Source organism: Myiozetetes cayanensis, unplaced genomic scaffold (genome assembly GCF_022539395.1).
Source record: "Myiozetetes cayanensis isolate MyiCay16 unplaced genomic scaffold, myiCay2020 scf2-11, whole genome shotgun sequence".
NCBI lineage: Eukaryota > Metazoa > Chordata > Aves > Passeriformes > Tyrannidae > Myiozetetes > Myiozetetes cayanensis.
The window spans coordinates 78,152,416-78,177,854 of NW_026087411.1; the positions used below are offsets into that span (position 1 = coordinate 78,152,416).

Below are 25,439 nucleotides of genomic sequence, written 5' to 3' on the forward strand. Positions count from 1 at the left end.
CAAAAGCGGGGTGCTAGGGGTCATCATGAGTACCATTTTGGGTGAGAGTGACCCCACTCTGTTACCAAGCCTCCCTGTCTTATCAGGGGTGCAGATGGCAGTCACAAGCATCAGAGGAGGTGGTAGTCCTCGTAACACCACTGGTAAATCTTCTCCAAGATGTCTTTGCCTATTGTTTCCCTTCCTGGAGCCTCCAAGATTCTTCTGTGATCTCCCTTTGTTAAGGCTTTGTGATAGAGGCAGCAAGTGCAATGTAGGGTGTCCCCATGTTACCGAATTGGAGGAACAGGGCTGTTACTTGAGCCATTAGGACTTCACAGAAATATTTAATGGTCTGTGTTTCTCTTCTCGCTCAGCTCTCTCAGGCTTCCACAGGTTGTTAAAAATCAGGTATTGGGATATAATACTAGAGAGAAGACTTAAAGCTCAGTGCTTTGCATGTGGGTTCTGACAATCCTGCTTAAAATAGCAACAACAAAACAATAAGCTTTGAAATAATGAATTGTTGAGAAGGAAGTAGTCTGTCAATCTGTTAACCTACTTAGGAACAGAAACTTCAGCACTACCTACTTTTCTTGATATTCCATTTCTTCAGAAAGTACCTATGTTTTTTATGCTAGAAAATTTGTAAAAAATATTGTACTACTAAACCAGTTAAAAAGAAATCTCAGCTCAGTCTAATTTGATGAGAGAGATTTTTAGGAAAAGAATAAACAAGGGCAGGAGGAGGTAAGAGGTGGAGTTTTCCAAGAACTGTTACTATCTAGAGAATTGCATTCAATGCTCCTTTCATTTGTATTTCAAAAGAATTTCCCGCCTGGGTTAGTGACTCACTTTTCAAAGAACATTTTCATAAAGACAAAGCTAATGAAATTAGACCATTGAGAATATTGTAGGTAAATAACCTTCAGCGAGAGTTGAAACTCTTCCATGTTAAGCGACAGGCAGCCACCCTTTCTCTGTTTCTCTGCTGATGCTTTGCAAAGTACTGGAAGTCATAGCCCCAGAAAAGAGGAGTAAACCAAAGTTGCTCTACCAGAAATCTACTGGAACCGTGCTGAGTTACCTAAGCTAAGTCTGCTTCAGTGCTTAATATTTTTACTTAGTGAAGAGTATTACACAGAATGAAGGGTAACCAAGAAAAATACGTGTGTTGACTTGCTTTGGTATATGGTACCTCCCCTGAATTTGGTGATCAGTCAGCCCAGCTTTTCTGATCCTACTAGGTTTGCAAATTTGAAAATAACAAAATTACTTTGCATATTGTTTTCTGGTTGGTGTTCTCCTGACCAGGATCCTCACTGGGCATTGTGTGGGTCAACTTCTGATTAAATGGGGTCTTGTCAAACATCAGTCTTGTAAAATACACTTCATGGCAGTTTTGTTTTCTTTCCTCTGTTCAGTAGGAATGGTATCCATTTTGGTAGCGGAGAATTTCTGCATTACAACCCTGAGAGTCTGAAATTTCAGTAGGATCCTCTTTTAAACACGATATTATTTCATTGCACCTACAGCCTACAACCAGTTCTGTTATGCCCTGATCTGAAGACCTTGTATGGACTCTTGAAGGACTCTCCCATTTTTTAATTTCTTTTGTAAAAGCAGATCTTGCAGAGACATACTGCACTTCATCCCTCCTCATTTCACCACCTGATCTGCCCTTCTTAAATGCATCTGTGGCTTCTGTCAGTGCTTCTGTGCTATCCCTAGTCTCAGAAAAGCCTGTTAAAGGGCAGGAGTATTGTACTGTTGTGTCCTTGGAAGGGCTGGAAGTTGGGGACACAGCAAGCAGTGAATGGGAAGACATCAGCCCATCATTGTAAGCACCAACAGCGTGTGATCTGCATAAAAGTCCAAGTCACGGGCTGAAGGATGAGAACCCCACCCACATCTGATTGTTGAGTTAAAGCCCTTAGCTACAGGACTAGCCTGGTTACCCACTTCTCTGAGGCAGGTGGCAAATCAAAAGATTACCCAGGCTGTCTCCACTCGGTGCATAGCAGTGCCCTCTCAGGCAGCACTTGCTGACCCAAACACCTCTCGTGGCCCTCAGGAGGTGAGGCTGGAGTTGACCTCAGGCAACTAGGGGGCCATTAGTTGTCTTGTGTGAGATACAACATGCTGTCTGCAGTGGGACCTGCTGATCTGAAATAGCATGTAGGCAATTGAGCCCCTAACACAGGTGGACACACCTCAGGTCCTGTCCTGGGAGCTGTCCTTTCTGAGTGTTTGTGGAAGACAGACGTGCATGCCAAGGAAGATACTTGGAAAAACAACACTACTTTGTTGGGCTCTTCTGTGTGAAGCAAATTAACCCCTTTCTGCATCAAAAAAAGCATTGCTAGGATTCAGCTCCTGTGATAGGTTACTTGGATGGGTCCTGAGAGCCTTCCAAGGACCAGGCAATTTAAAGTGTCAGAGGATTTCAGTAACTGGCTTTCAGTTTAAGGGCACTAAGGCGACAGTTTTATTTCTTACAACTCTGGGGCAACTGACAAGGATTTTGAACTGCTTTTAAAGGTCAGGCTGGTACTGTGAGTTCCCCCCTCCCATGCCCAATACATAATGGTTACTTTTTCTTATGTCTAATATAGAAGTCCTTTTAGTTACTGTAATGTTAAAGTCAGACTTGGGGAGTTCATTGTCTTTGCTAGCACTTGACATCTCAGGGAAGATGATGTCAAAATTTAAAGAGAGCAAAAAAGCTAATGTTACAAATGGGATAAAGAAATTTCCAGTATCTTATTGTGAGTGAATACAAGGTCCTCAGTCCTTTCCTTAATTCCAGAGAAAAAGAGAGGGGGAGAGCAGCAGCAGCAGTAACTAGTACAGTAGATGAGCAGCACAGCAGTAACTGGCATATGATCCAAGCTGGCACTAACTAGTGAAGCTTGAACAAATTAATTGGTTATATATGGGCCTTGCATGTGCTGAGTCAGTGGCTGTCCCTGTCTGTCTCATCACTGCTCTCACTTAGCCACTCAAAGCAATGACATTTACAGTGGCACCCTAATGCTACTACAGGGGGGAAAATGCCACAAAATCATAAACAGGTTTTCTTTTTCACCAAGGTGGATTGGTTGTCCTCTCAGGAGTGCATCAGCCAGAGTAGGGGGCAGTAGAGTCTGCAGTGGTGGTAGAAGGTGCCAATTTATTTGTTGTGTTGTGGAAAATGAGCTTCTACTGCTGCTGCTGATGCTGATGTAAAAATGCAGGGAAAGAGTTATTGTCATATTGTCATAGGGAAGATTTTAGAGCTCTGAGAGGCTGACTCTGGCTGGAGTAACTCCTGGAAGGAGCAGTGACCCCACTTTCCTATATAAAAAATCATAGTTATTAGAAAGAAAATTTTATAGGACAACATGCTCACTGGGTTTTCTTTTACATTTTAGAAAAGATTGACTGTCCTTTTTCAGACACCTCAGGTGAAGTTTCTCTCACCTACCTCACATACTGTGAGATACAGAATCTTTTCCGAGTTTCATCTCCGCTCCTTCTGCAGCCAGGAGGGAGAAGCATGCAATGCCATCTGAAGGCCTCGATGACAACAACAGGGACATGGAAACTAAATAGTCCCAACCCATCACTTCTTGCAGCTCTGCATGGGTCAGATGAATCCCAACCATTGCACAGTCGTAGGTTCTTGCAAAATGACTCACCACTTTGTTGTGATAAATACTAGCTAAGAGTCTTGCCCTGTGCAGATGTAAAACACCATTAGCCTCTCTCTGCAGCAGTGCCCTGGTGCAGTTATTCACCATGGTTTGGTGGTTTTGGTTTTTTTTTCAGTTGACAGCTCCCTCGAAGAGGGAGGCAGGCAATAAAAATGCTGTGAATGGTGAAGGAAATGAGTCTGACTCACTTCCACTCTCCCTTTCACGTTTTTAATCCTGCACAGTGCTGCCTATGACAGGAGTGGGATTATGCTGGGATTACTGATAGCAGTCTCTGGTCTGCTGTGTAGATGGTTTTCTTTTCAATCCTTTTTTTTTTTTTTAATGAATCTGTTTCTATTTATTTTCCCATTTCCCTTCAGCAACTTCTGTCTGACAGATTTAAGTTTTTTCCCTTTCATTTCCATTTCAGCTGCAAGCACTTCTCCTCCTTGCAAGTAAAGATGTTTTTCGAAGGGAGAGGGAGGAAGAAATAAAGTTAACATCGCTTTCCGCTTTGGTCTTAAGAAAACAAGGAAAAACTGGGAACATGAAAGGACTGATTTTGCAGTGAAACTGTGGTGTCTTTCAGAGGAAAGCACTGACTGTTTTCATTTTCAGACCCTGGTTGAAGCTTAAGAAAAAAGCAGATGACACTGAGTTTATGTTGAGGCATGGGAGGGGAATCAGGCAGGTTTCATGTCATTAGTTAGCAGTCCATAAACAAGGTGGTCTGCATCACCGCACCCAAGGTCAGCCTTTGTGTGTACAAGCAGGAATCGGGGGGGATTAGGGCAGTGTCTGGTGCTTCTTGCTGGTTTAAATTGTCCTGTCAAGTAGTGTGTTACAAAGCCGTGCCTGGACACGTGTGGCAGAGGGGCATGAATGAATGTTCAGGGCGTGAAACCATCTGAAATTGTGGTAGGTGATTGCACTGACTTTCACGTACCCCAGGCTTGGAGATGCACAGAGCAGTGATAGAATAGTGCAAGAAAATGCCCAAGAATGCTCATAAACGAGGCGAGGAGGTTGTTATCAGCAGGTCCAGGTTCTTGATGAGGGTCCATGACTGTCAATGCCAGAGGCCACTGCTGTGTGTTGGTGTATGTTGGTATGTCCTCAGCAAACTGTTCTGCTTGAAGAACTCAGCTCTCTGATGAAGGTAACTTATTTCTAATCCCCACTGTTACTTTCTATATCTCCAAATAATTAAAATTCACAATTTGAAGACAACAGTGGTTTTAAATATCGAAGGAATCTTATGGTTGACTGGGAGCAACTTACCTTCTTTGGCAGCCTGCGTGCAGAATACCGAATAGGGACATAAATATAAATGTTTGCTGCCATCTTTTGGGCAGTGTGGGTATGACTCAAAACCAGAAAGGAGGTCAATCAAGTTATTCATTTGCCACCTCCTTCAATTTTGTCAATTTTGACCAACAGATACAACAGTCTGCCAAGGAGCATCAGGTTTTCGGTAGTTATCAGACTGGGGCTCCAAATGAAGCAAGATTTTTGAGGAGAGGTGCTTACTTTAATTTGATCTAGCTGATAGATTTGGGGGGGGGAAAAGCTAAAAGGTTTTAAGCATATCCCCCATTCTTCACCTTTTGAAACAGTTCATTGAGTTCATTGCTTCAAACTGTTAGGAGCTTTGTGTTTTGCAGCTTTTGCTGTGCTTTACTGCATAATTGGTAGAATTCCTGAAGTCAGAAACTGACTTTTTCAAGAAACACAAGTTCAGTGCTGTTTAATCTACAAAAATATTAGTGTCAACGTATATTGTTTGGTTTCAAAATGTGTATATTTTAGTAGGATATGCTGCATCACACTCCTTTGACCCCTTCTTCTTATATAGTGTACTGCTCAGTTGAAATCCTGATGAGGTGACCTTTCCTAATTGCAGTACAGTATTTTTCATCCACTTGAGGTGTCAGGTTGCATTTTTAACCTCACACCTAATCAAACTTTCAGTCCTGTGGGCCGTACAGAGACAGGTTTCCTGCTGTGGTAATAGCCCCTTCCTTGAAACTAGTTTGAATTTAATTGCAGCAAGGTACTTCACTGTCCAAAAGGCCATGTCTCCTAGTGGACAGAACCTTCTTTTAATGCACTGAGATCAGTTATTAGAGCTTTGTAGAATGATGACATTTTTATTTGGGATTCATCTATATTGCTGATTTAAGTGCAATTATCATCTGATTCTTACCATCTGGACCTCTACAATGTGCCACAAGGGAATGTTAAAAAGCTGCCTAGTGTAAAACTTGGTGTGTTGTTTGTTGAAGGGGGTGGCAGCATAATCATCCTTCCGCTCACTGTTGTTCAGCTTTCACTGAGCAAGCAGAATGTGACTCTGCTCTTGTCTTGTGTTTCTTTGTTTTAGGTGAAACTTCCTTTTCCTGTTGATCAAATCACAGATCTTCCAAGGAATGATTTCCAGATGATGATAAAGATGCACAAGCTAACCTCAGAGCAACTCGAGTTCATCCATGATGTCCGCCGGCGCAGCAAGAACCGAATTGCAGCTCAGCGCTGCCGCAAGAGGAAACTGGACTGTATTCAGAACCTAGAATGTGAAATCCGCAAGTTGGTGAGTTATGTGCTCCCGCCACAGCCCTGCTCACCCTCACATAGCACCTTGCAGGGCACCAACAGCAATTCCTGCCCAGAGTTTGGTGGGTTCAGTCAGTTGGTGCACACGTGAGCAGAACCACTACTATGAAAATTTAATATACAAAAATATGTTGGTATGTGCATATATAATATATACAGAAAGCACAAAATTCCAGTGAAATGAGGCCTAAATATCTCTGTTTTTCTCAAGAGAAGATTGTTGAGTTGGAAGAGGAGGGAAACCTGTATCACAGCTCCCTTCTTGCGGTTTAATTTAATCCCACTACTTACAGGTTCATCTACAAAGGCATTTCCTCATCTGAGCCCCATTTCCTTGCCTAGCCACTATAACAATCTGTTGGTCAGGGATTCATGGAGTGCCCAAAAGAGGTAGATATGAAGAGACCTTCAGAGGTTGTCTGGTCCAAACAGGGCTATGGCAAGGCCAGCTTCATCTCTGTGTATTTCCTTTCTAGAAGGCAGCTCAGCATTTTCAGGACATTTCAGTTTGCTGTGCCTGTCTTCATCTCTTTCATCCACTGAGCAAATGGCACAAATTACATGGGAAGGGAAAAGCCAGGAATGTGAATATCCAGACAAGTGGGCATCCCTTGGTGTAGTTTGGTGAGCTGGCAAGGGTATGTTCCTCCTTGTTCCTGCTGTCTTGTTTCCTCTAATGCTCCTGGTGTTCCATGGACTGAACCCCTCCTCATTATTCAAGGAATCTGCAGTAGTCCACTGCAGAGAGAAGAGCAAAGCGTGCCCTGCTCACTGGCCAGAGCGTGTCAGGGGATGTGTCTCCTGTGTGCCAAGGTGTCAGTGGACAGTGCTGCCACATTTTAATCTAAGATTAGAGTGAGGTGACTGGAGCAAGGCTAAGTGGCTGCTCAGAAAATTCCTCTTTCTTTCAGTCATGGTATGGACACCTCAGGTGTGGTTTGGGTGGCTGAACACAGATGTTTTCAATATAGACACCTGCACTGGACCTTGTTGTCCTGGTTTTCTTTATAGTCAGTGTAGAGAAACTTGATGAGTCCTATTTGCCTCCTCCTGCAGCAGAGGAGGTGAATTATTATGCAGAAGTGCCTGTTCCGCTTCCTCACTAAACAAGATCACCCCGAGAGCCATGTCATGTACAGACCTCTTAACCATAGGCACCTTATGTGAAAAAACTCCCTTCCTTTGTGACAGTGCCCCTGTGGTCTGAAGGACTTGCTCCTGTTCCCCTGCCACAGAATCATAGAATATAGAATCAGCTGGATTGCAAAAGACCTCTGAGATCATCAACTCCAACCCTTGATCCAACACTGCCGTGTTTACTAGACCATGGCACTCAGTGCCACATCCAGTCTCATCTTAAAAACTTACAGGGATGAAGAATCCACCACTTCCCTGGGCAGCCCATTCCAATGCCTGATTACCCTCTCTGTAAAGAATTTCTTCCTAATATCCAACCTAAACCTCCCCTGGCAGAGCTTGAGACCATGCCCTTTTGTCTTACTGATAGTTGTCTGGGAGAAGAGACCAACTCCCACCTGGCTACAACCTCTCAGGTAGTTTTAGAGAGTGATGAGGTCTCCCCTGAGCCTCCTCTTTTCCAGACTAAACAACCCCAGCTCCCTCAGCCTCTCCTCATAGGACTTGTGTTTGAGTCTCTTTACCAGCCTTGTTGCTCTTCTCTGGACCTGCTCCAGCACCTCAATATCCTTCCTGAACTGAGGGGCCCAGAGCTGAACACAATACTCAAGGTGTGGCCTCACCAACGCAGAGTACAGGGGAAGGATCACTTCCCTGCTCCTGCTGGCCACACCGTTCCTGACACAGACCAGGATGCCACTGGCCTTCTTGACCACCTGTGCACACTGCTGGCTCATGTTCAGCCTCCTGTCAATCCAAACTCCCAGATCCCTTTCCCCCTGACTGCTCTCCAGCCACTCTGTGCCCAGCCTGTAGCGCTGCAGGGGTTGTTGTGGCCAAAATGCAGGACCCAGCACTTGGCCTTGTTGAACTTCATCCCGTTGGAATCAGCCCGACTCTCCAGCCTGTCCAGGTCCCTCTGCAGAGCCCTCCTGCCTTCCAGCTGATCAACACTCCCCCCCAACTTAGTGTCATTTGCACGTGGGCTCAACCCTCTCATCTAAATCATCAGTAAAGATATTAAACAGAACTGGGCCCAACACTGATCCCTGGGGGACACCACTGGTGACCGGCCGCCAGCTGGATGCAGCCCCGTTCACCAGCACTCTCTCGGCCTGCCCCTCCAGCCAGTTCTTAACCCAGCAGAGAGTGCTCCTGTCCAAGCCGTGGGTTACCAGCTTTTTCAGGAATATGCTATGGGAGACAGTGTCATAGGCTTTGCTGAAGTCCAGATAGACACATCCACAGCCTTCCCCTCATCCACTAGGCGGGTCACCATCCCTTGCCCATTGAGAAAGTAAGCTGGTACACAATGAAAAAAGGCTTGAGACAAGGGTTATGGAGGAAGACATGTCTACAGAGTGTCATTCAGCAGAAGAAATGCAACACTGGAACTTCAAAATAGGTTAGGAGCTCCTCAGCTGTTTAGAAGTCCTAAAAGCTCTCTGAGATGTCAAAAACAATGTAATAGTGCAAATTCAGCTGTTGCGAGAAGTGTGAGTGTGCAGCATGCAAGACTGGACAGCTTGATTGCATTATGAAGCATAGTTTAGGAGTCCTGCATTAAATCCAACCTTCGAATATCCAAGGGTTTGAGTGATAAATTAGTTTAATAAAATTCACACAGATAAAGGGAGCTGAAGTTGATTTCCTTGCTGACATCTCTGTGTACCCAGCTTCCACTAAAATTAAAGGTTATTTGGGGTCCTTGATTTAAATGTCTAGGTGCACATTTAAAACATTCTCCATTGTAGGCTGAACATGGTGGGTCTGGGGAGACGGATACTTGTCATAACAGGTTGCATGTTGGAGATGGCCTTTACTATAGGCTTCATTGTGCTTCATTCTCTGTGCAAGCTGGAGCAAACATAGTGTGAAAGAGGCAGAGATCTCTTGGAAGAAGCTGAGTTATCATCACCTCAAAAATGGCAGAAAGCCGCATGACTTTGGGTTACTCGCTTGCTGCCTCTCCCTGTCTGCTTCCCATCTGTAACAGGGAGGTGACACTGACCTCACAAGCTGGTTGGGAGGCTTAAAGCATCAAGGCTTGCAAAGCCTTCAGATGCTGTGCTGCTGAAGCCCTAGGGGAAGAAAAAGAAACAAAAATCAAAACATTGTTCAGAGTAGTACTCAGTGGTGCAAAACAAACAAAACATCAAAGATAAACAAAATAGTGAGCAACTGCTTCCTGAAATGAGTGTAATCTACAGTGTATACAGGGTGAGTCAGAGGTTTTTCAGGGTGAAAGAGTGGCTGCTCATTCATGTTGTCAGGAGAAGCAGATCCAGTCTTGGCTGTACATGCCCATCCCTCTACACTGAGCTGTAGGGGAGGAGTACATGCCTTTCGCTCTCCAAAGCACGAGGAGCAGCACTCTAAGAGCTGGACTAACAGCAAGAGGTGGGAGCAGCTTGATACCTGTAACCTTCACTTGAAAATTAATTTGGGTTTGTTGACCTTACGCAATCCTGTGACATTACCATTATTGTCTGACATAATCAGCTGTGGATAGACAAAAGAATTTTTTTAAGTCCTCTCTCCAGCGCACACACACATCTTAGGGAAATTATTGAAAGGCATGTGAGTGACCTCATGGGTCTGATCCCTGCTGATTCTCAGGAATCAAAAACTCTTCGAGGTGCAGGATTCTTCCAAGAAATGTTGACATTTCTATTTAGCAAGATAGACTTGAGTATGTAGCAATATGCACTGAGTGAACCAAGTAGGGAAGCGCCCTGCTGGACCTGTTTGCAAACAGTGAAGTGCTGGTAGGTGAAGTGATGGCTGGAGGACATCCTGGGCACAGCGATCACAAAATGATAGAATTTTCGATTGTTGCAGAAGTAAGGAGGAGGGTCAATAGAACTGCCATCTTGGACTTCCAGAATGCAGACTTTGGCCTGTTCAGGAGAGTCCCTTGAGAGGCAGTTCTGAAGGGCAAAGAAGTCCAGGAAGGCTGGACATTCTTCAAGAAGGAAATCTTACAGGCTCAGGAGCAGTCTGTCTCCATGTGCCAAAAGACAAGCCATTGGGGAAAACCACCCTGGCTGAAATGGAGAGTTTTGGGTGGAACTCGAGGAAAAAAATGCCTGTTTGGAAGAAGGGACAACAACTCGAGAGGACTACAAGGATGTCATGAATTTATGCAGGAGAAAATTAGAAGGGTAAAAGGCCAACTAGAACTTCATCTAGCTACTGCTATAAAAGACAATAAAAAATGTTTTTATAAATGCACCATCAACAAAACGAAAGCCAAGGAGAATCTCTATCTTTTATTGGATGCAGGGGAAACATAGTGACAAATGAAAAGGATGAGGTACTTAATGCCTTCTTTGCCTCAGTCTTTGATAGTAAGACCGGTCACTCTCCAGGTACCCAGCCCCCTGATCTGGAAGACAGGGGAGAGGGAGCAGAATGAACAAACAACACATGATCACTGGAAATTCCCTTGTCATCTTTCGTCCACTTCGTGACCAGTAACTTCCAGTCTCTTGAACTACATAATGGTATTGTGGTTTAAGAGTTTTTCATTTGACTGCATCCTTTTTATGAAAGACCCCTTTTCCCCCTGTACTTACTTCCTGTAAATCACCCATCTTCTTGACACAGATGGTTTCACAGCAGACAGTGAGTGAAATGGTTGTATCCTCTGAGTTTGATAGGTAATTTTTTTTGCTTGCTTTCCTTCACTCATCCGTCTACCCACTCATATTCCCTTTTTTCCCTGCAAACTCACAGCATATTCTCTTCCATAATTCATTATCTCAAGATGTACTTGAGCATCTGTTTATTTTTTTATTATTTTTATGCTTTCTTGATAGATTTATCAATATTTTAGCAGTTGGTTCTTTTCATGTGCACTGCTCTCTTTTGCATTGACACAGCTGCATGCTTACAGTGTGGGCTTTGGATCCAGGACAATACTATCTGCTGTCAACAACCACCCATAGTTGGATTATCTGAGTTGTGGAGTTTTCACACCTCAGATGCCAAGACATCTTGGGTTTAGCAGTGTTACTAGGTGAGATACGTGGCTGCGCTGCTTTTGGGGCCAGCTCAGCTCTGGAAATAGCTCTGGTACTCTACAAAATCTCATCTACTCTCTCGAGCTGTATGCCCACCTGCCTGAAACAGAAGGAGATGCAGCAGGAACATCCTGGTTAGTCTGCACTGAGTCAACACCAGTTTTTAGAGGTGTAATCCCAGGCTGGTCTGGCTCTGTTGCCTAACCCCCCCCAGATCTGCCTCCTGAGCACACGGAAGACAGTGCTCACCCCACAGTGAGGACTTGCTGGCCGTGGGAGGTCTAACCTGGAAATTACTCCCACCACAACACATTGCACAGCACCCTGCACTAGCTAGGGCTGTGGGCCTTTCCAGTGCTTTGTTGGATGCAGAACAAACTGGGTTCTTTTTCCCGGTTTTTAAATCCTGCATGAAAAAATAAATCCCACCATACTCTCTCACTCTTCTTCCTCACCAGTAATGTCCTGCTTTTCACATGGTCCCCTCCAAGAGTAGCCTGCTGACATAGTGAAACTCTGAAAGTGCTCAAGCCAGATGTAGGTAAGGGAGGACATTTGGGAACACAGGTGGCAAAGCCTGAGGAGAGCAAAGGAGAAATGACACTGAGCTTGGTGTACTGAGTATTAAGAAGTCCACCAACCTTCAAGTTTTTCACTTGTGTCTTCATAAAAATGGCTTGATTAGATCAAGCCCAAACCATTAAGCACCAGGACATAAGAAAACAAAGCCATGGTGCAGGCCACAGAGCACACTTAGATCCTCTCTTGTGAATAACATATATCTCTCCTCAGTGGTAACAGGGGTTTAGCTGGTGCATGGGCCAAAGCAGGTGCACCCAGCCTGAGGGAGCAACCTGGCAGAGGGTGAACTGAACATCTGCAGCATATTCCCACTTCAGGAACTAATCCCTGTTTTCTTGCTGTTTAGATGGGAAATGTCTTTTCTCCATCAAAATATTTCATTTGGAGTTCTTATGTGTCCTCTGTCAAGCAGCCTTAGTCTATAATGGGAGCTAAGAGCCCCTTAGGAATAACTTGTGATTCTGTCCTCTTCCAGCTCAAATGTTCTTCTCCAGATGTTTCCCAAAGTGTAGTCCACACAGACCTATGGTGGTTAAATACCTGATGTCTCTGTGACTCTTCCTCTGGCCTACAAAAATAACTGTGACACGTTGGTGTTCTTCTTGGGTACTGCTGCATATGTGCCCGGAGTGAGCCCTCAGCCTAAGATGCCTTCTTTCTTTTTCAGGTGTGTGAGAAGGAGAAACTGCTCTCAGAAAGGAACCAGCTGAAAGCAAGCATGGGAGAATTGTTAGACAACTTCTCATGTCTTTCCCAAGAAGTGTGTAGAGACATGCAGAGCCCGGAACAGATCCAAGCTCTCCACCGATACTGCCCCGTTCTGAGACCCATGGATCTACAGCCAGTCACCACCATCAGCCCCGCCCCAGCTGGTGTGGAGCAGAGCCTGGTGACCTCCCAGTGCATCGGGGAGAGCATGCAGTGCTGCTCGGAGCAAGGCTCAGTGCAACTGGGAGCACCCTGGCTGCCCAACAACATCTCGGAAAATTGTTCGGCCGGCGGGGGGTTGGATGGAGCCGACACAGGTACTTACCCCGAGAGAGAGCTTCCACCAGAGCAGAGCAGCCAAACGGTCACGGTAGACTTCTGTCAGGAGATGACTGATAAATGTACAACAGATGAACAACCTAGGAAAGATTACACCTAGTGACTTGTAACCTTAACATTACACCTGGTCAGGTGTTCTTCAGTCAGCCGGTGGCAGGGTTCATTTGTTGTCTAGAAGAACGTATTTGGTGCACACTACAGTGGTCTTAGCAGCAATACTGTTTTTAAGTATTCCCTCCTCTCTACAAGCAGGAGTTCTCTTCACAATGGTGCTATCCCTTGCTCAGGCAGGGAACGAAGCAGTGGCAACACTGTCTGTTTTTGTATGTTGATTTCAATCTTAACAGGGATGGACATAACACCTCTGAGGACCCAACCGCAGCTTTTTTCTCAGTGGCCCATGTCACAAAACCCTAACTCAGGAATTTCCTCTGAATGTTCAATTTTTCATTGAAGACAGCTTCTTTACACATCAAAGTTTTATAGCTAAACTGTACATATTATATATAATATATATAAAATATATATATCCATATGCAAGAATCCCTGCATGCCTCAATTTTTCTCATCCTACAAACTGGAAACTTTCATTTCTATTGTATAAACAAGTTCCAACATTCCTTTTTGTCTTCGATGCTAGAACTAGTTTGGTAACTTGTTACACGATAATTTTTTTCTCAGTTCGCAGTTCAGCAATATCATTCAATTTGTACTTATTTATAAAATTTTAATGTTGGAAACTTATTTGAGATATTATTATAGACAATTTTTTTTTTGGCACAGCCATTTTGTGCCACTTGGGCAACGTGGAGTTATTTTATTTTCTTGCAGATACTGTACAGTAATGGTCAACTTTGCCACTTGCACTGAGTTTCTGGTCAAACCTCTTTTCATAAATGAAGTCATGACTTCAGTATAACTTGAGTATATGGTTTTCTTTGCTTTATTGCTTAAAGGAAATAGAAAATTTTTAGCTAATAGACAAACACTCAGGAGCTCATTATGTAGTAAAAACGGTCTTGCCAAATACTGAATTCACTATACAATTTGTAAAGAGAATCTGCTTGAATTATTTTTATATTTAGACTTCTTTCTGTTTCACAAACCAAGTTTAAGTGCTGTTAATGATGCTTTTGGAGTTTTACAGGGGAAGGTATATTTCACTTTTTAGAGAAAAGTGTATTTGACAACTGGATCGGTTCATCCTATGTTCCTCGAAGTAAAGCGAACGGAAATCACATCAATACACTTGGGGGCTTTTTCTCCAGCCCCACTCTGCATCCTTTACTCATGGAAGCAACTGCTGCTCTGGCTAGTCCCCAGAGCCTGACCTCAGCTGTCCTCAGATGTTACCTATTTTCCCCACCAGACCCAAGTTGCAGAGGTGGGTCTGGTGAAGTCGGTGATCCTGCCCAGGTAGGCGGAGTTGCAGGATCAGTCCCCTAGTTGTTGACTTTGGTTTCCTTACAGAAGTCCACCTAGCACTGTATCCTCTAAGAGTAAAACCTACATTTGCCAACACCCGATTTGGTTGCTTACCCATCAGATTCTTGTGTTTCGGGATCCTCTCGTCCTGCAGCATTGCCCTCAGCACAAACTGCAGCTAAAAGAGCGCTGTCTCAAAAGAGACTACTCAGTGAATTGGCTTAGTTGTATCTGTATTGGATTTGTATCTTACGCAATGTTGACTCATGTTATGACTGTTTGAGACAGCAGCTTTCCAAGCATAACATCTGTATGTACAGTGTAGACAGAAAAACAACCTCCTAATGCTTTTTTAATAATTATTATTATTATTCTAAGTGTACTGAGTTTTTATTTTGTGGTTCTTTGCCCTACGTGTGCCAGGTTGCGTGGCTTTATCAGTGACAACTGTCATGTGCTTTACTGGCTGATATTGTTTGTTCTCGCTGAAAAAAAAAATGACCAGCTGTTCACACCTGTTTAAAAAAAAAAAAAAAGTGTGAGGAAGCAGCTTCTCAGAAGCACTAAGCGATAATGTGGTCTTCTGTGCTAACGTTTACACTAGAGGTGTGCGCTGGTGGTTTTTTGAGGCACTCAGTAGATCAGCATCTTGAACCCTGGAGGAGGAATCAGCTCCCTCTCTCCACTTCTTCCATCTTCAGACTGTGCTCATGGACCATCGCCCACTTGCCACAAAGTCTTGCTTTTATCCTCTTCATCCAAACTATTGTAGCCAAGCTACTGAGGAGGAAATACATATAGCATGTGCCATGTTTGTTGAAAATACTTTTTTTCCCCGCATGTACAAAGAAAAACTAGTATATAATGTAGGAGAATATTTATGTTTAAGTATTAATCTTTACTGTACAAAATCCTTACCTTTAAATGTTAAAAAATATACAAATGCCATAAACTCCTAGTTCACACAGTTGAAAAAGGGGGAGGAGTTGTCCTTTTCTTTTTAAAAGAGCTTAACCTAAAAATACCTGAACCCCCCCACCCCCAGCCATCTTTTGCAGGTAACTGACTGAGAAGCTCTTTGGCGGGGGGACAGGATTTGATTTTCCTTTGAATTTGTTGACGTTGCAAAGCAGTTCTGTGCTTCGCAGAGAAGTTTTGTTTCTATGAGACCATGGTGAAAGCTAGAATTTAAAACTAAATGTGAATCACATTTTAGAGTCATAGCTACTGGGGGAGTTGGGGTGGGCGGGAGGGAAGGGTCAACTGACACAGTATTTTAAAGATGTTTTTCTGTTGCCTTTTTTTATTTTTAAGTGACCTCCTATATATATGAATAGATAGAATGTTTTATGAGTATAAAACCAAGTTTTAACTTGCTTCCTTACATGAAGATTTACTCTACTAACAACTCATGTGCAACTGGTACTCTTGACCTCATTCCAACGGTTTAAAAAACCCCCACACACAACCCATTGCGCTGCAGCTCTTAGGTTTGACCTGGCCTCATACTGGTGCTGGGTCTCTTGATTTTGTCTACCTTGGGAACTGATATTTAAAACCACTGCTCAAATAAGTGTCTCTTCCTCAACCTTTCTCTCGTCTCTCTTTCCCTCCCCTGCAAGCTTTTCTGGATGTTTGATTTCATTCTTTCCCATTAGAAGTGGCTGATTTTGTGTCATTGCTTCCTATATTTACATGTATCATGGTTTTTCAGTGGGGTTTTTTTGGTGGTGGTGGTTGTTTTTTGTTTCTATTTTGTTTTGAGGTTTTTTTGCTATTTGAAACCATGTGGCTTTCAAAGCAGTTACTGGGCTAATGTTAAAGGAAGATATTGGGAGAATTAGTTTCAGACCTGGACACCAGTCTACATACCCAACCATTCTTGTCTCATGGGCTCAAACCAACTGACCACAAAATATCATTGGAAAGAGGGAAAAGAAAAACTGACTGCAGCATTTATGAATTTTAAGAATTTGGCCAGTGGTCACTGTGATCTTCAGTAAGAATCTCTTTGTCAGAGGGCACATGCAGCATCTGTCCTGTCGGGCGTTGCTTGGGAATGGCACGGTGGGACCCCATCTCCCCGCTGAGCACTGCACCGCTCTCATGGGCATGTGAGCCCTCAAAGCTCTGTCCAGCCTGTATCTAGTCCTCCTTTTCTTCCTTTTCCGTGCTATACTTGTATTGCCAGGAAACCTGATTTCATTTAGGCTTGTTATGCTTTTGTCAGGTGAGTACTACACTATATAATGTGTTTGTTTCTCTGCGTTCTCTAGGGGTGCCTTGAACACAATTAAAGCTCATTGCAAGCTGATTCTGGAACAAAAAGGTAGTGAAAAGATTAAAAAAAAAAATTAAAAAAGAGAGGGAAAACAAAACAGAAAACAAACAAAACAAAAGCAAAAATGTTGGCTGTGTTATCAGGAGATCCCAGTATTTATGTCACAGATTTCCTAAAGTGATGACTCAGGCGTCAGAGTTTGATGCTGCAGTATAAAACTATTATTTTATATATTGTACAAGTAATTTATTAAATATCTTTCTAAGGGTATATGCTGCTTTTAAGATGCACTATATTTTTGGATCTAATCCTTGTACTATTTTTTTTCCCAAGGAAGTAAAATGTGCTGCAAAGGCAAGCCACAGTGATTAGTATGCTAACTGCTATTTCTCTTTAAAAAGGAGAGTGGGAACTAGATACGTAACTTTGCTAAGTGGATTAACTCCTGCCAGAGAAATGATTAATGCTGATAGTGTGGTTGTTAATCTGGAGTGCGACACTGTGTCACGTCTGTATTCTAAAGAGTGCTTAAATAGAAGTTAAAATGCCTAGATATATAGTTAATTTTTTTAATACGTGACTTCATGATTGCCTAGTAAATAATACAAATCTGCATGCTGGAATCACTATAATCCTGTAATAAAATGAAAACTGATCCACTAGGAGAAAACATTGGCGTTGCAATTCCAGAATCAACACCACATCCTCAGTTGTGTCTTGTAATCCACTGCTGTGGTAGTGAAGAGAGAGCAAGGAGTGCATTTGAAGAATAGAAGGCCCATAGTGAATTTTGCAGTGAGACAAAGTGAACATTTGCAAGGTTTCCACAGGCTCACATTTTTTTTCCACTTCACGTCCTCTACCACTGCAACAAGGAGTGCTGCTTCCACCTTTTTTTTTTTGTGATCTGAGATGTGTTTGAAGGTGCCTCCTGGTGAATGTTGTAGCCCATGGCTACAGCATTTTAAAAGTCCCTATTTTAGGGCTGCCTAGAGAAGGTTTAGCTCAGTATGAGCAGCGATTTTGCATAAGGAGGGGATCTGCTAAGTATAGAGCGGTTTTATTTTTATCGAAAGTGAGGTGAAACTAAAACTATTAACATAAAGAACTTCTGCTCTCTTTCCTGTCAGAAATTCTCACAACAGATTTTGACTTTGTTTCAGTTTTGTCTCTGCCAACAGAGTCCAGGTTAATTTTGCATCCATATATAAAATATGTGTATGTATGTATACATACATCTATAAATCTAGTCAGAGTGTGTGTTTGTGTATTTTCCTGTTTATAATACATATATGTATATTTATAATACTCCTCGGAGTATTTCATGACTCAGGCATCAGGTCTGATGCTGTAGAATACAATATATGTGTATATGCATATGTTCAAATACTGTGTGTATATTTAAAAGATCTATTGTTGGTGGTTTGTAGAATAATTATTTCCTTTACTCTCAAAAATTTAATGGCATTACTTGCAAAGACTAAGTGTACAGTATTTTCCTACACTCCACCAAGATAGGTATTATTTATATCAAAGTCAAATATTGATATGCATTTTAAGGTGTTACTCAAATAATGTTGCCATTTTTGCAAAGAAAATTGCTTTTTGGCAGGAAGGAATGCTAAAAATATCTTTTTATGAGGTCATTACCCCCAACAAACAACTGCTTAAAAAGCCAGTTAGATGACTCCTGTTCTTGTACGAACGTTAGTGACCGTGGGCAGAGCCCTTTCTGTTGGTGAAAGTCACTGTGTGGTTCATGCAGTGCCACTGTTGATCCCTTTTGGCTAATTAAGGGCATGCAGAAAGAAAATAGTATCCCAAAATAGAAATGGCAACTGGCAGTGTTTGATTTCATTGATTGCTTAGATGGTCCCAGGCTATGAACCCAAACGACCCCCCGTGTTTCGGAGGGATCCAAGTGGGGCCTGCGTTCGCCAACTGGGCTCGTCCCTGCAGCCGGAGGAGTGAGCCCACACCCTGGGATGTGGGCAGAGGAGGGAGCAGCTACCCTGCACTGGGGGTGGTGACTGGCTTCCCCCACCCAGGCCAGCATTACCCTGCATTTGTGATGGATGTACCCAAGAGAAACCTGCGTGGTTTCAGTCCTGCTCTCACTACTACATTTGCTCTGCCTGAAGCTCTCCGGATCCCTCAAACCAGCAGGAATGATACTAAACACTTTGGTGGTATTTGATGCATGGTTGTTTACTCGTAGTTCTAAGCATCACCTTTGATTTCAAGGGTGGGGATGCCCTAAAAGTTTGTTCCAGAACCAGTTGGTTACAAGTGCACCTCTTATATATGCCTTACAAACTTCAGAGGCCATATTCAAAACAGGGTTTTATCAGTGTATGCAAGGGGGTGCAACCCCTCTTCTCTTCCTCCCCAGGTCAAACAGTATGGACAGTTTTCACACATATCTACCTGTATAACCCTCTGTACCTCTCATAACTGGTCAATGACTGTAACAGGTTACATCAGGTGTTTTTTCTACATACTTTTTACACAAATTCTATGCGATTAATGTAACTTAATTCAATGCATCATTTTATTGTACTAGTTCTTAAGCTTGTCTTTATTTTTTTTCTAGGTGACTGTGGTTTCTTGTGATTTTTATTGTATAAATAAATGAGGTGGCTGTTGATGCTTACTCTCTGTTACTAAGAATTTTTACCTTTTTGGAAGAAAGCATTGCTATGAACTAATGAATTTAAAATGTCATTTACTCATTGTAAATACAGTATTGTGCAAAAAAAAAAATTAAACCACCCAACCCTTTTCATTCATTTGAATTGCTAGTGTTAACTGAATTTTGTCTAGACACCATTTCTGTTGATGAAATAAAGACATATCATTATGTATTGTAAATCGACTCATCTTGACTCTGAACTTGATACTGCAGGGCTCAGTTAACATGCCGGTTGTAGGTGAGATTCAGGAGGGTAGGTTGGATGTGGTTGTTACTGCCAAGGGAATCTCTGGATTGATGAACAGACCTGCTCACGTGGTCCCATTGTTAGTTCACTGCTAGTCTTTGATCCAGGGATCCAGTTACCTTTGATCTGGAGGAACAGCCCAGGGTGTTTCGTTGCAAAGATGTTTTGGAAAGATCAAATAAACTGTATCTATACCCATTCCTCCAGTGCATGACTTAAGGCAATTCTGCTAAATCTTTGGGTCTTCTAAAGAGCCAGTGTACATGTTGGAAGGTAAGGGGAGAGGCTGGGGTTTGTTTCTGCTCTAAGGAAAACCTGAGAGAAACTGAGAGACATTTCTGTAGAAACAAAATATAGCTGAAAAATATCTGTAGTGTACCTCTCTGAAAGAGGAAACTTGTGCCATGGACCATTAACATCACTTATACTGCAGGAAATCCAGAAAGAAAAGAAGAAATTACAGCAGCCTTAGGTGCTGTTGCCACAAGCAGGATGCGCAGTCTAGTGGAGGATGTTTGCTCTTTGGGATTCCGAACACAGAGCAGCCACCTCTCTCCTTGTGTTGGATCCAAGCTGAGAGCCTGCTCATTGGCTTGCAGGAGGAGACCTGGCAAGGGGAAGTGGCACAACCAGTTGTCCTACCCCGGTCCACAGACTTGCTGGGATGATGCTCCGTGGAGTAGGAAGGAGGGCAAACTGATAGGTGGAGGTCCCGGGGCTTTTTTATCACCAGACAGGAAACCCTAGATCATATTCCCTAGGCCACTAACCTTGGAGATACAAGCTGCATCCTCCTCCATCTGCGGCAGTGCAAGTTGCCTGCGAGTTTTCAGTCTGAAAATTCTCAGGGAAGAAAATCAAACATGTTACTTTCCAGACTTACTCAGTTTTCTGAATCTTCCCACTGAGCCTATATGAAGAAAGCTTCCCACCCCCTCAAATCTGTCAGAAGATGTTGTATCCACCACATGTATACAGCCTGGCAGTAGAGAATGTACTTTCAGCAAAGCTGTTTCTCCATCCCTGGTCAGTTGTTGCTGGCACTTAATAGCCACTATCTCAAGTGTTTTTTTTTTTTTTTTTTTTTCCCTTAAAATACTAAACAAATGCACAGGCAAATTGTCAAAGAGTTTCTGCTAAGGCAGAATATGAATGTAAATCATGTGCACAAGAAAAAAAACAACACTGCAATCTTTATGCTTGACTTACTTTCCTGCTGTCCTGCTTTCTGCTAGCCTTGCCTTAGAGTTGTCAATTCATAGGGAATTTTTATGCTTTGGGAAAGCTGCATAGCAAATGAGTTTGTTCCAAGCATCCCTTGCTGCTGAGGTGATAGCAAATGTGAACTGTGATAAGCTTGACAAAGAAAAGCAGCCTAAAATATGCATCCAGAAATGGGATCAGGGGCAGTCAGAAGAAGGTGCTTTATATTCCACGTACACAAGTGAAAGGGCTGCTTTCTTGGGCTGCTTCCTTGTGTATAACCCAGAAAGCCAACCTTCCAGAGCTGGGATGTCCTAGCAAATTGAGAATGAGCTTTTTTTGTCTTTGCTTGTGTTTTGGTTCTTCTGTATGAATTAATGAGATGGTGAAGCAAATAAGATTTTCATGACTCCAGTGTGAGACCTTGCAGATCTTCTCGAAGAGCAAACTGAAAAGTACACGTTTTGCACTTAAAGTAAGTTGCCTGGTACCACTTAGTTTCAATTTTGAAGCCAAAAGCTTTAGCTGTGAGAAGGTTACATTAGCATGGAAAGTCTCTGTCAGAGCTTGAGGATTGCGTTAGCACACGCAGAGGAGCAGCAGGTATTCTTCAGTTGTTATTTTTTCTCTCTCTTAAATTCTCTGTCCTTTCAGATTCCACGAGTGTTTCCTCCATCTTTTTATTCATTGGCTGCTGAAGTCTGGGAAGATAGAGGCCAGTAGCCTCCAGGTTACTTTCAAATCAAATCAAACTAATCCTTTCTTGTAGGTGCCCTGGGTCTTAACAGCGCCTTGAAGGTCTGTGGATCAGGCTGGTTTCTGATATGAACACTACTAGCATGCACAACAACATGTACATCCCAAAATGTTTCCCGGAGACACAAGGCTGTTTCTGCATTGGCAGCACACACTGACCAGATCCAGCTCAGTCTACATGAGAAAAATCTTGAGTCATGGAGTGAGCTACCCATTAACACCAGCAATCAGAGAACAGTACGGTTGGGATTGGTGTAAAATGGAGGAATAAAGTGTTTGCTTTTTTTAAACTGTTATTATGAATTTGGCATTATAGCGGTGGGAGAGGGGAACATGGCAACAGAAAACCTGCTTTTATCTCTCTGCTGAAGGCAGTTTGTGCTCAATCCCTTAGTTTATTTCTTCTCCTTAGAGTGTCATTACTTTTTCATGATAGACGATAGTTCTAGGAGCATGCTCTGAAAGATAACAAGAGAGAGAAAGTACAAAGCTGAATTGGCTTAAAGGAGAAAAAGAAATGTTATCATAGTAATTAACCCCAACACACAGTTAAGGGAATCTGGTGTTTAGCTGACAACATACTTACCTTGTAGGGCTTTCTTCAGTAATGGCTTTAAACTGAAAGAAAGTAGGTTTAGATTAGATGTTAGGAAGAAGTCATTTACTATGGGGGCGGTGAGGCACTGAAACAGGTTGCCCAGAGAAGTTGTGTATGCTCCATCCTTGGGTGTTCAAGGCTGGGCTGGACAGGGCTTTGAGCAAGTGCAAGGTGTCCCTGCCCATGATAGGGTGGGGACTGCAACTAGATAATCTTTAAGGTCCCTAAGAACCCAAACCATCCTGATTCTATGATTCTGTGGTTTAGTAATTTGTTTTAAATCAGTGGACCCATCCTAGAGCCCTTGCTTTACCTGTTAAGGGGATTTGTATCATTTTAAATGCTTTAAAACCACACAAAGGTGGACTCAATTAAGTAAATTCCACTTTCTAAAATCCAGCTTATTTGTTTAAAACTGCACAAATCCTCAGAGGGGTTCATTAGTTGAACTCTGGGCTCAACTGCTGCTGACCCCCCAGAGTTTATCTATGTTTCTGCAACTGGTGAACGGTTGCCTTTGGGTGATCAAGTACCTTTAGCATGATAATTGGTACACTTGCTGTCATCGCCACCAGCTTCTTCTGAGTAGTCCAGGGCAGAATAAAATACAAGTACTGTGGGATTGATTTATTTATTTTTAAAGAGTTGTTTACATTGAAAAACTGTACAAAACCAGCAGTAGTTACCAGCAGGTGTAAATGTGAATCTCAAAAATCCTAGAGGAACACAGGGTTTTGCCAGTCCAGTACCCCAGCTGTAGATTTTCCTAGTGGAGCTCAGCTCAGCAGTATAAATAACTCCTCCGTGCTTATCAGGTTTGTTATTTCAGTGTACATTCACTCTTATCAAGCTGTTCCCAGCCCCAGGAACGAGAGCGGATGAGCAACCAGTTAAATGAGTGGATATTTATTCTTCGAGTGTTGTTGAAAGGGTGAGTAAACATGCCCTGGTCTGAAGAAGACTGCAAGCATTCAGGCTGAATAGCAGCTCTCTCTTTCCAATTCTGTTCACTATGGAGTGTTTTCCCAGTGGGTAAGAGGCTCAAACCTGAATGGAGAATTGAGAAGCAGAAAAAGAACTGAACAACACAGAGGAATAAAAAAGCAATGCAGTGAAGGAAAGCAAACCTAGTGAACTGTAAAATTTTCCCAACTTCAGCAGAGCCAGGATTTCAGTCCCCGAGACTTTCTTTTCTGCAAACAAGTAAAATCAGCAGCCCTATCTCGGACTGATTTGGCAAGCTCTGAGTTCAGCGTTGCCACTTGCTTCATTATCAGCTTCGTTCATCTCATTCACCACCAGCAGGGGGCCTTACTCTTAAAGATACTTAGGTTACTTTGTAGCCAAAAATATACACTTAAAGAAATGATACTGAAAGCACAGGTCTCTCTGGAGGAGTGTGTGGGGAAAATGCAGCACTTCTTGAAAAAACAAAAATCTGTCGTGCCTAAAATGCCTAATTCTTTCTGAAAATCTTGATTCTGAAAATTTTGGTTGCTAAGAACATTATACGTCTTCTGATGACTTCCAATTTTTTTTTTTTTTTTTTTTTTGTGATTTAAGAACTTGATTTAAGAACTCATGGCTTCATGAAGAAATACAACCACTAGATAATGTCAAGCCCCCCATCTTCTTGGTACCCTTTGGTACCTAGCAAGAGGACTAGCATAGTAGTTCTCTTAACAGGCTTACTCATGGGTTGCAAATGTAAGAATTAATTCCAAATCATCTGAAAGATGATGGCAATCTAATGTAAATACTCACAATCCCAGTTAACCAAATTAAACCTCATAGGCTTTAGAGCATGCAATAGAATTCTTTAGAAGACTGTCACATAGAGACAGAAAAGAACTGATGCTGGACATGCTCAGGTAGCATGCTGGACATGCTCAGTTAGCATGCAACTGGAATCTTCTGCTTCAGAAAGGCAGGAAGAGACAGAGATAGCAAAAGACTTCAAGTGCAGCCAGCAATGAAATACCAGATGGCCTCCATCTTTTGTGGGAATGTTTGCATTCAGCTGTTGAATTGGGATGACACTGTGACACTCTGAAGATGCAATGTCAGGATGTGGTCATGCTCAACTGAGTTTTCTGATGTTCTGCAATCGTTCCTTGGTTTGCAGAAAGTGGATGAGAAAGGGGACTGCTTGATTCTGGCAAAGGGTGACTTTGGAAGTAAAGCCCCTTTCATTCAGTTGGAATGCTCAGATGTGATTTTCATCCCTCCAGAGAGAAGAGGAGACTTATCAATGGTCCCAATGGCTTCTTCACACAGTCTTACATGCAGAGGCTGTGAGACAATGCCCCTTAGTGCAATGCTTCAAGAACTAGGTGTTTTTTATAGGCTGTAATTCCTGGCCCTGCCTATTTTCAAGAGAGCATGGATTGTATCTGTACTAGTCATATGCTGACCTTTGACTGCACCCATCTGTTAATCTTATCAGGGTTAAAAATGTATCATCCACCAGTCAAGGACCTTACTGGTGTAAATTATGAGGGGTTTTTCTCCTACTATCATTCGCGTGCAGAATCCTATTGACAGCAGCATTAATTCCTACAAATGTTTGTGAATTCAGCTCCCAGCTGTCAGTTGTGATTGTAGTTATACTGAATTCCATTCCACTCTTTTCAGTGAGTTGTGTGTGAAAAGCTGCCAGTTAAGGCCTGCTCACCTAAGGGAGGCTGGCAGCCTATGACCATGTAGACGGTCCCCTTTTGCTCCATAGATGTATCTCATCTTAAATAAAAGTAAAAATGTGATGAGAGATGCAAACCTTAGGCCAGAACTATGTGTGTACCCACAATATTTCTTAGAAGATAAGATACCATATAGATGAATCCTGTAACTGAGCCTTGGAAATGATTAGCTTGGAGACAGTTATCAGTGAACAATTTGTTTGCTGTCGCTTCAAAGATATGGTCCTCAGTACAAAGGTTTTGGAGACTTGCAGATAGCCTGTCTTCAGCTGTACACCATTGCTGAGTTCCCCTGTCAATGTAGAGTTTTGTAACATTATTTAGCCTAGCTCCATATCAAATTGAAATTAGTTCATCTGTATAGTCAGTGATGCTCTTATCATTGTGTTCAGGTGGAGTGAAAGCAGTTGGAAATGACATTCATGTCATGCAATGACTCACCACTTTTGCTTTGCTGTGTGCTTTTCTGATGCAATGA

General features: G+C 42.7%; 1 protein-coding gene across 6 annotated transcripts in view; it reads left to right on the forward strand.

Moving 5' to 3' along the window:
• Positions 1–15,713, forward strand: part of BACH2 (BTB domain and CNC homolog 2) — a 188,446-nt gene extending 172,733 nt beyond the window's left edge. For all 6 annotated transcript variants that reach the window (XM_050316405.1, XM_050316404.1, XM_050316408.1 and 3 more), the window contains 2 exons: positions 6,040–6,246; positions 12,681–15,713. In XM_050316405.1, coding sequence (XP_050172362.1) covers positions 6,040–6,246; positions 12,681–13,160 — 687 coding nt within the window. In that variant the 3' untranslated portion in view covers positions 13,161–15,713. The remainder of the gene's footprint in view (positions 1–6,039; positions 6,247–12,680) is intronic.
• Positions 15,714–25,439: the final 9,726 nt, after the last annotated feature.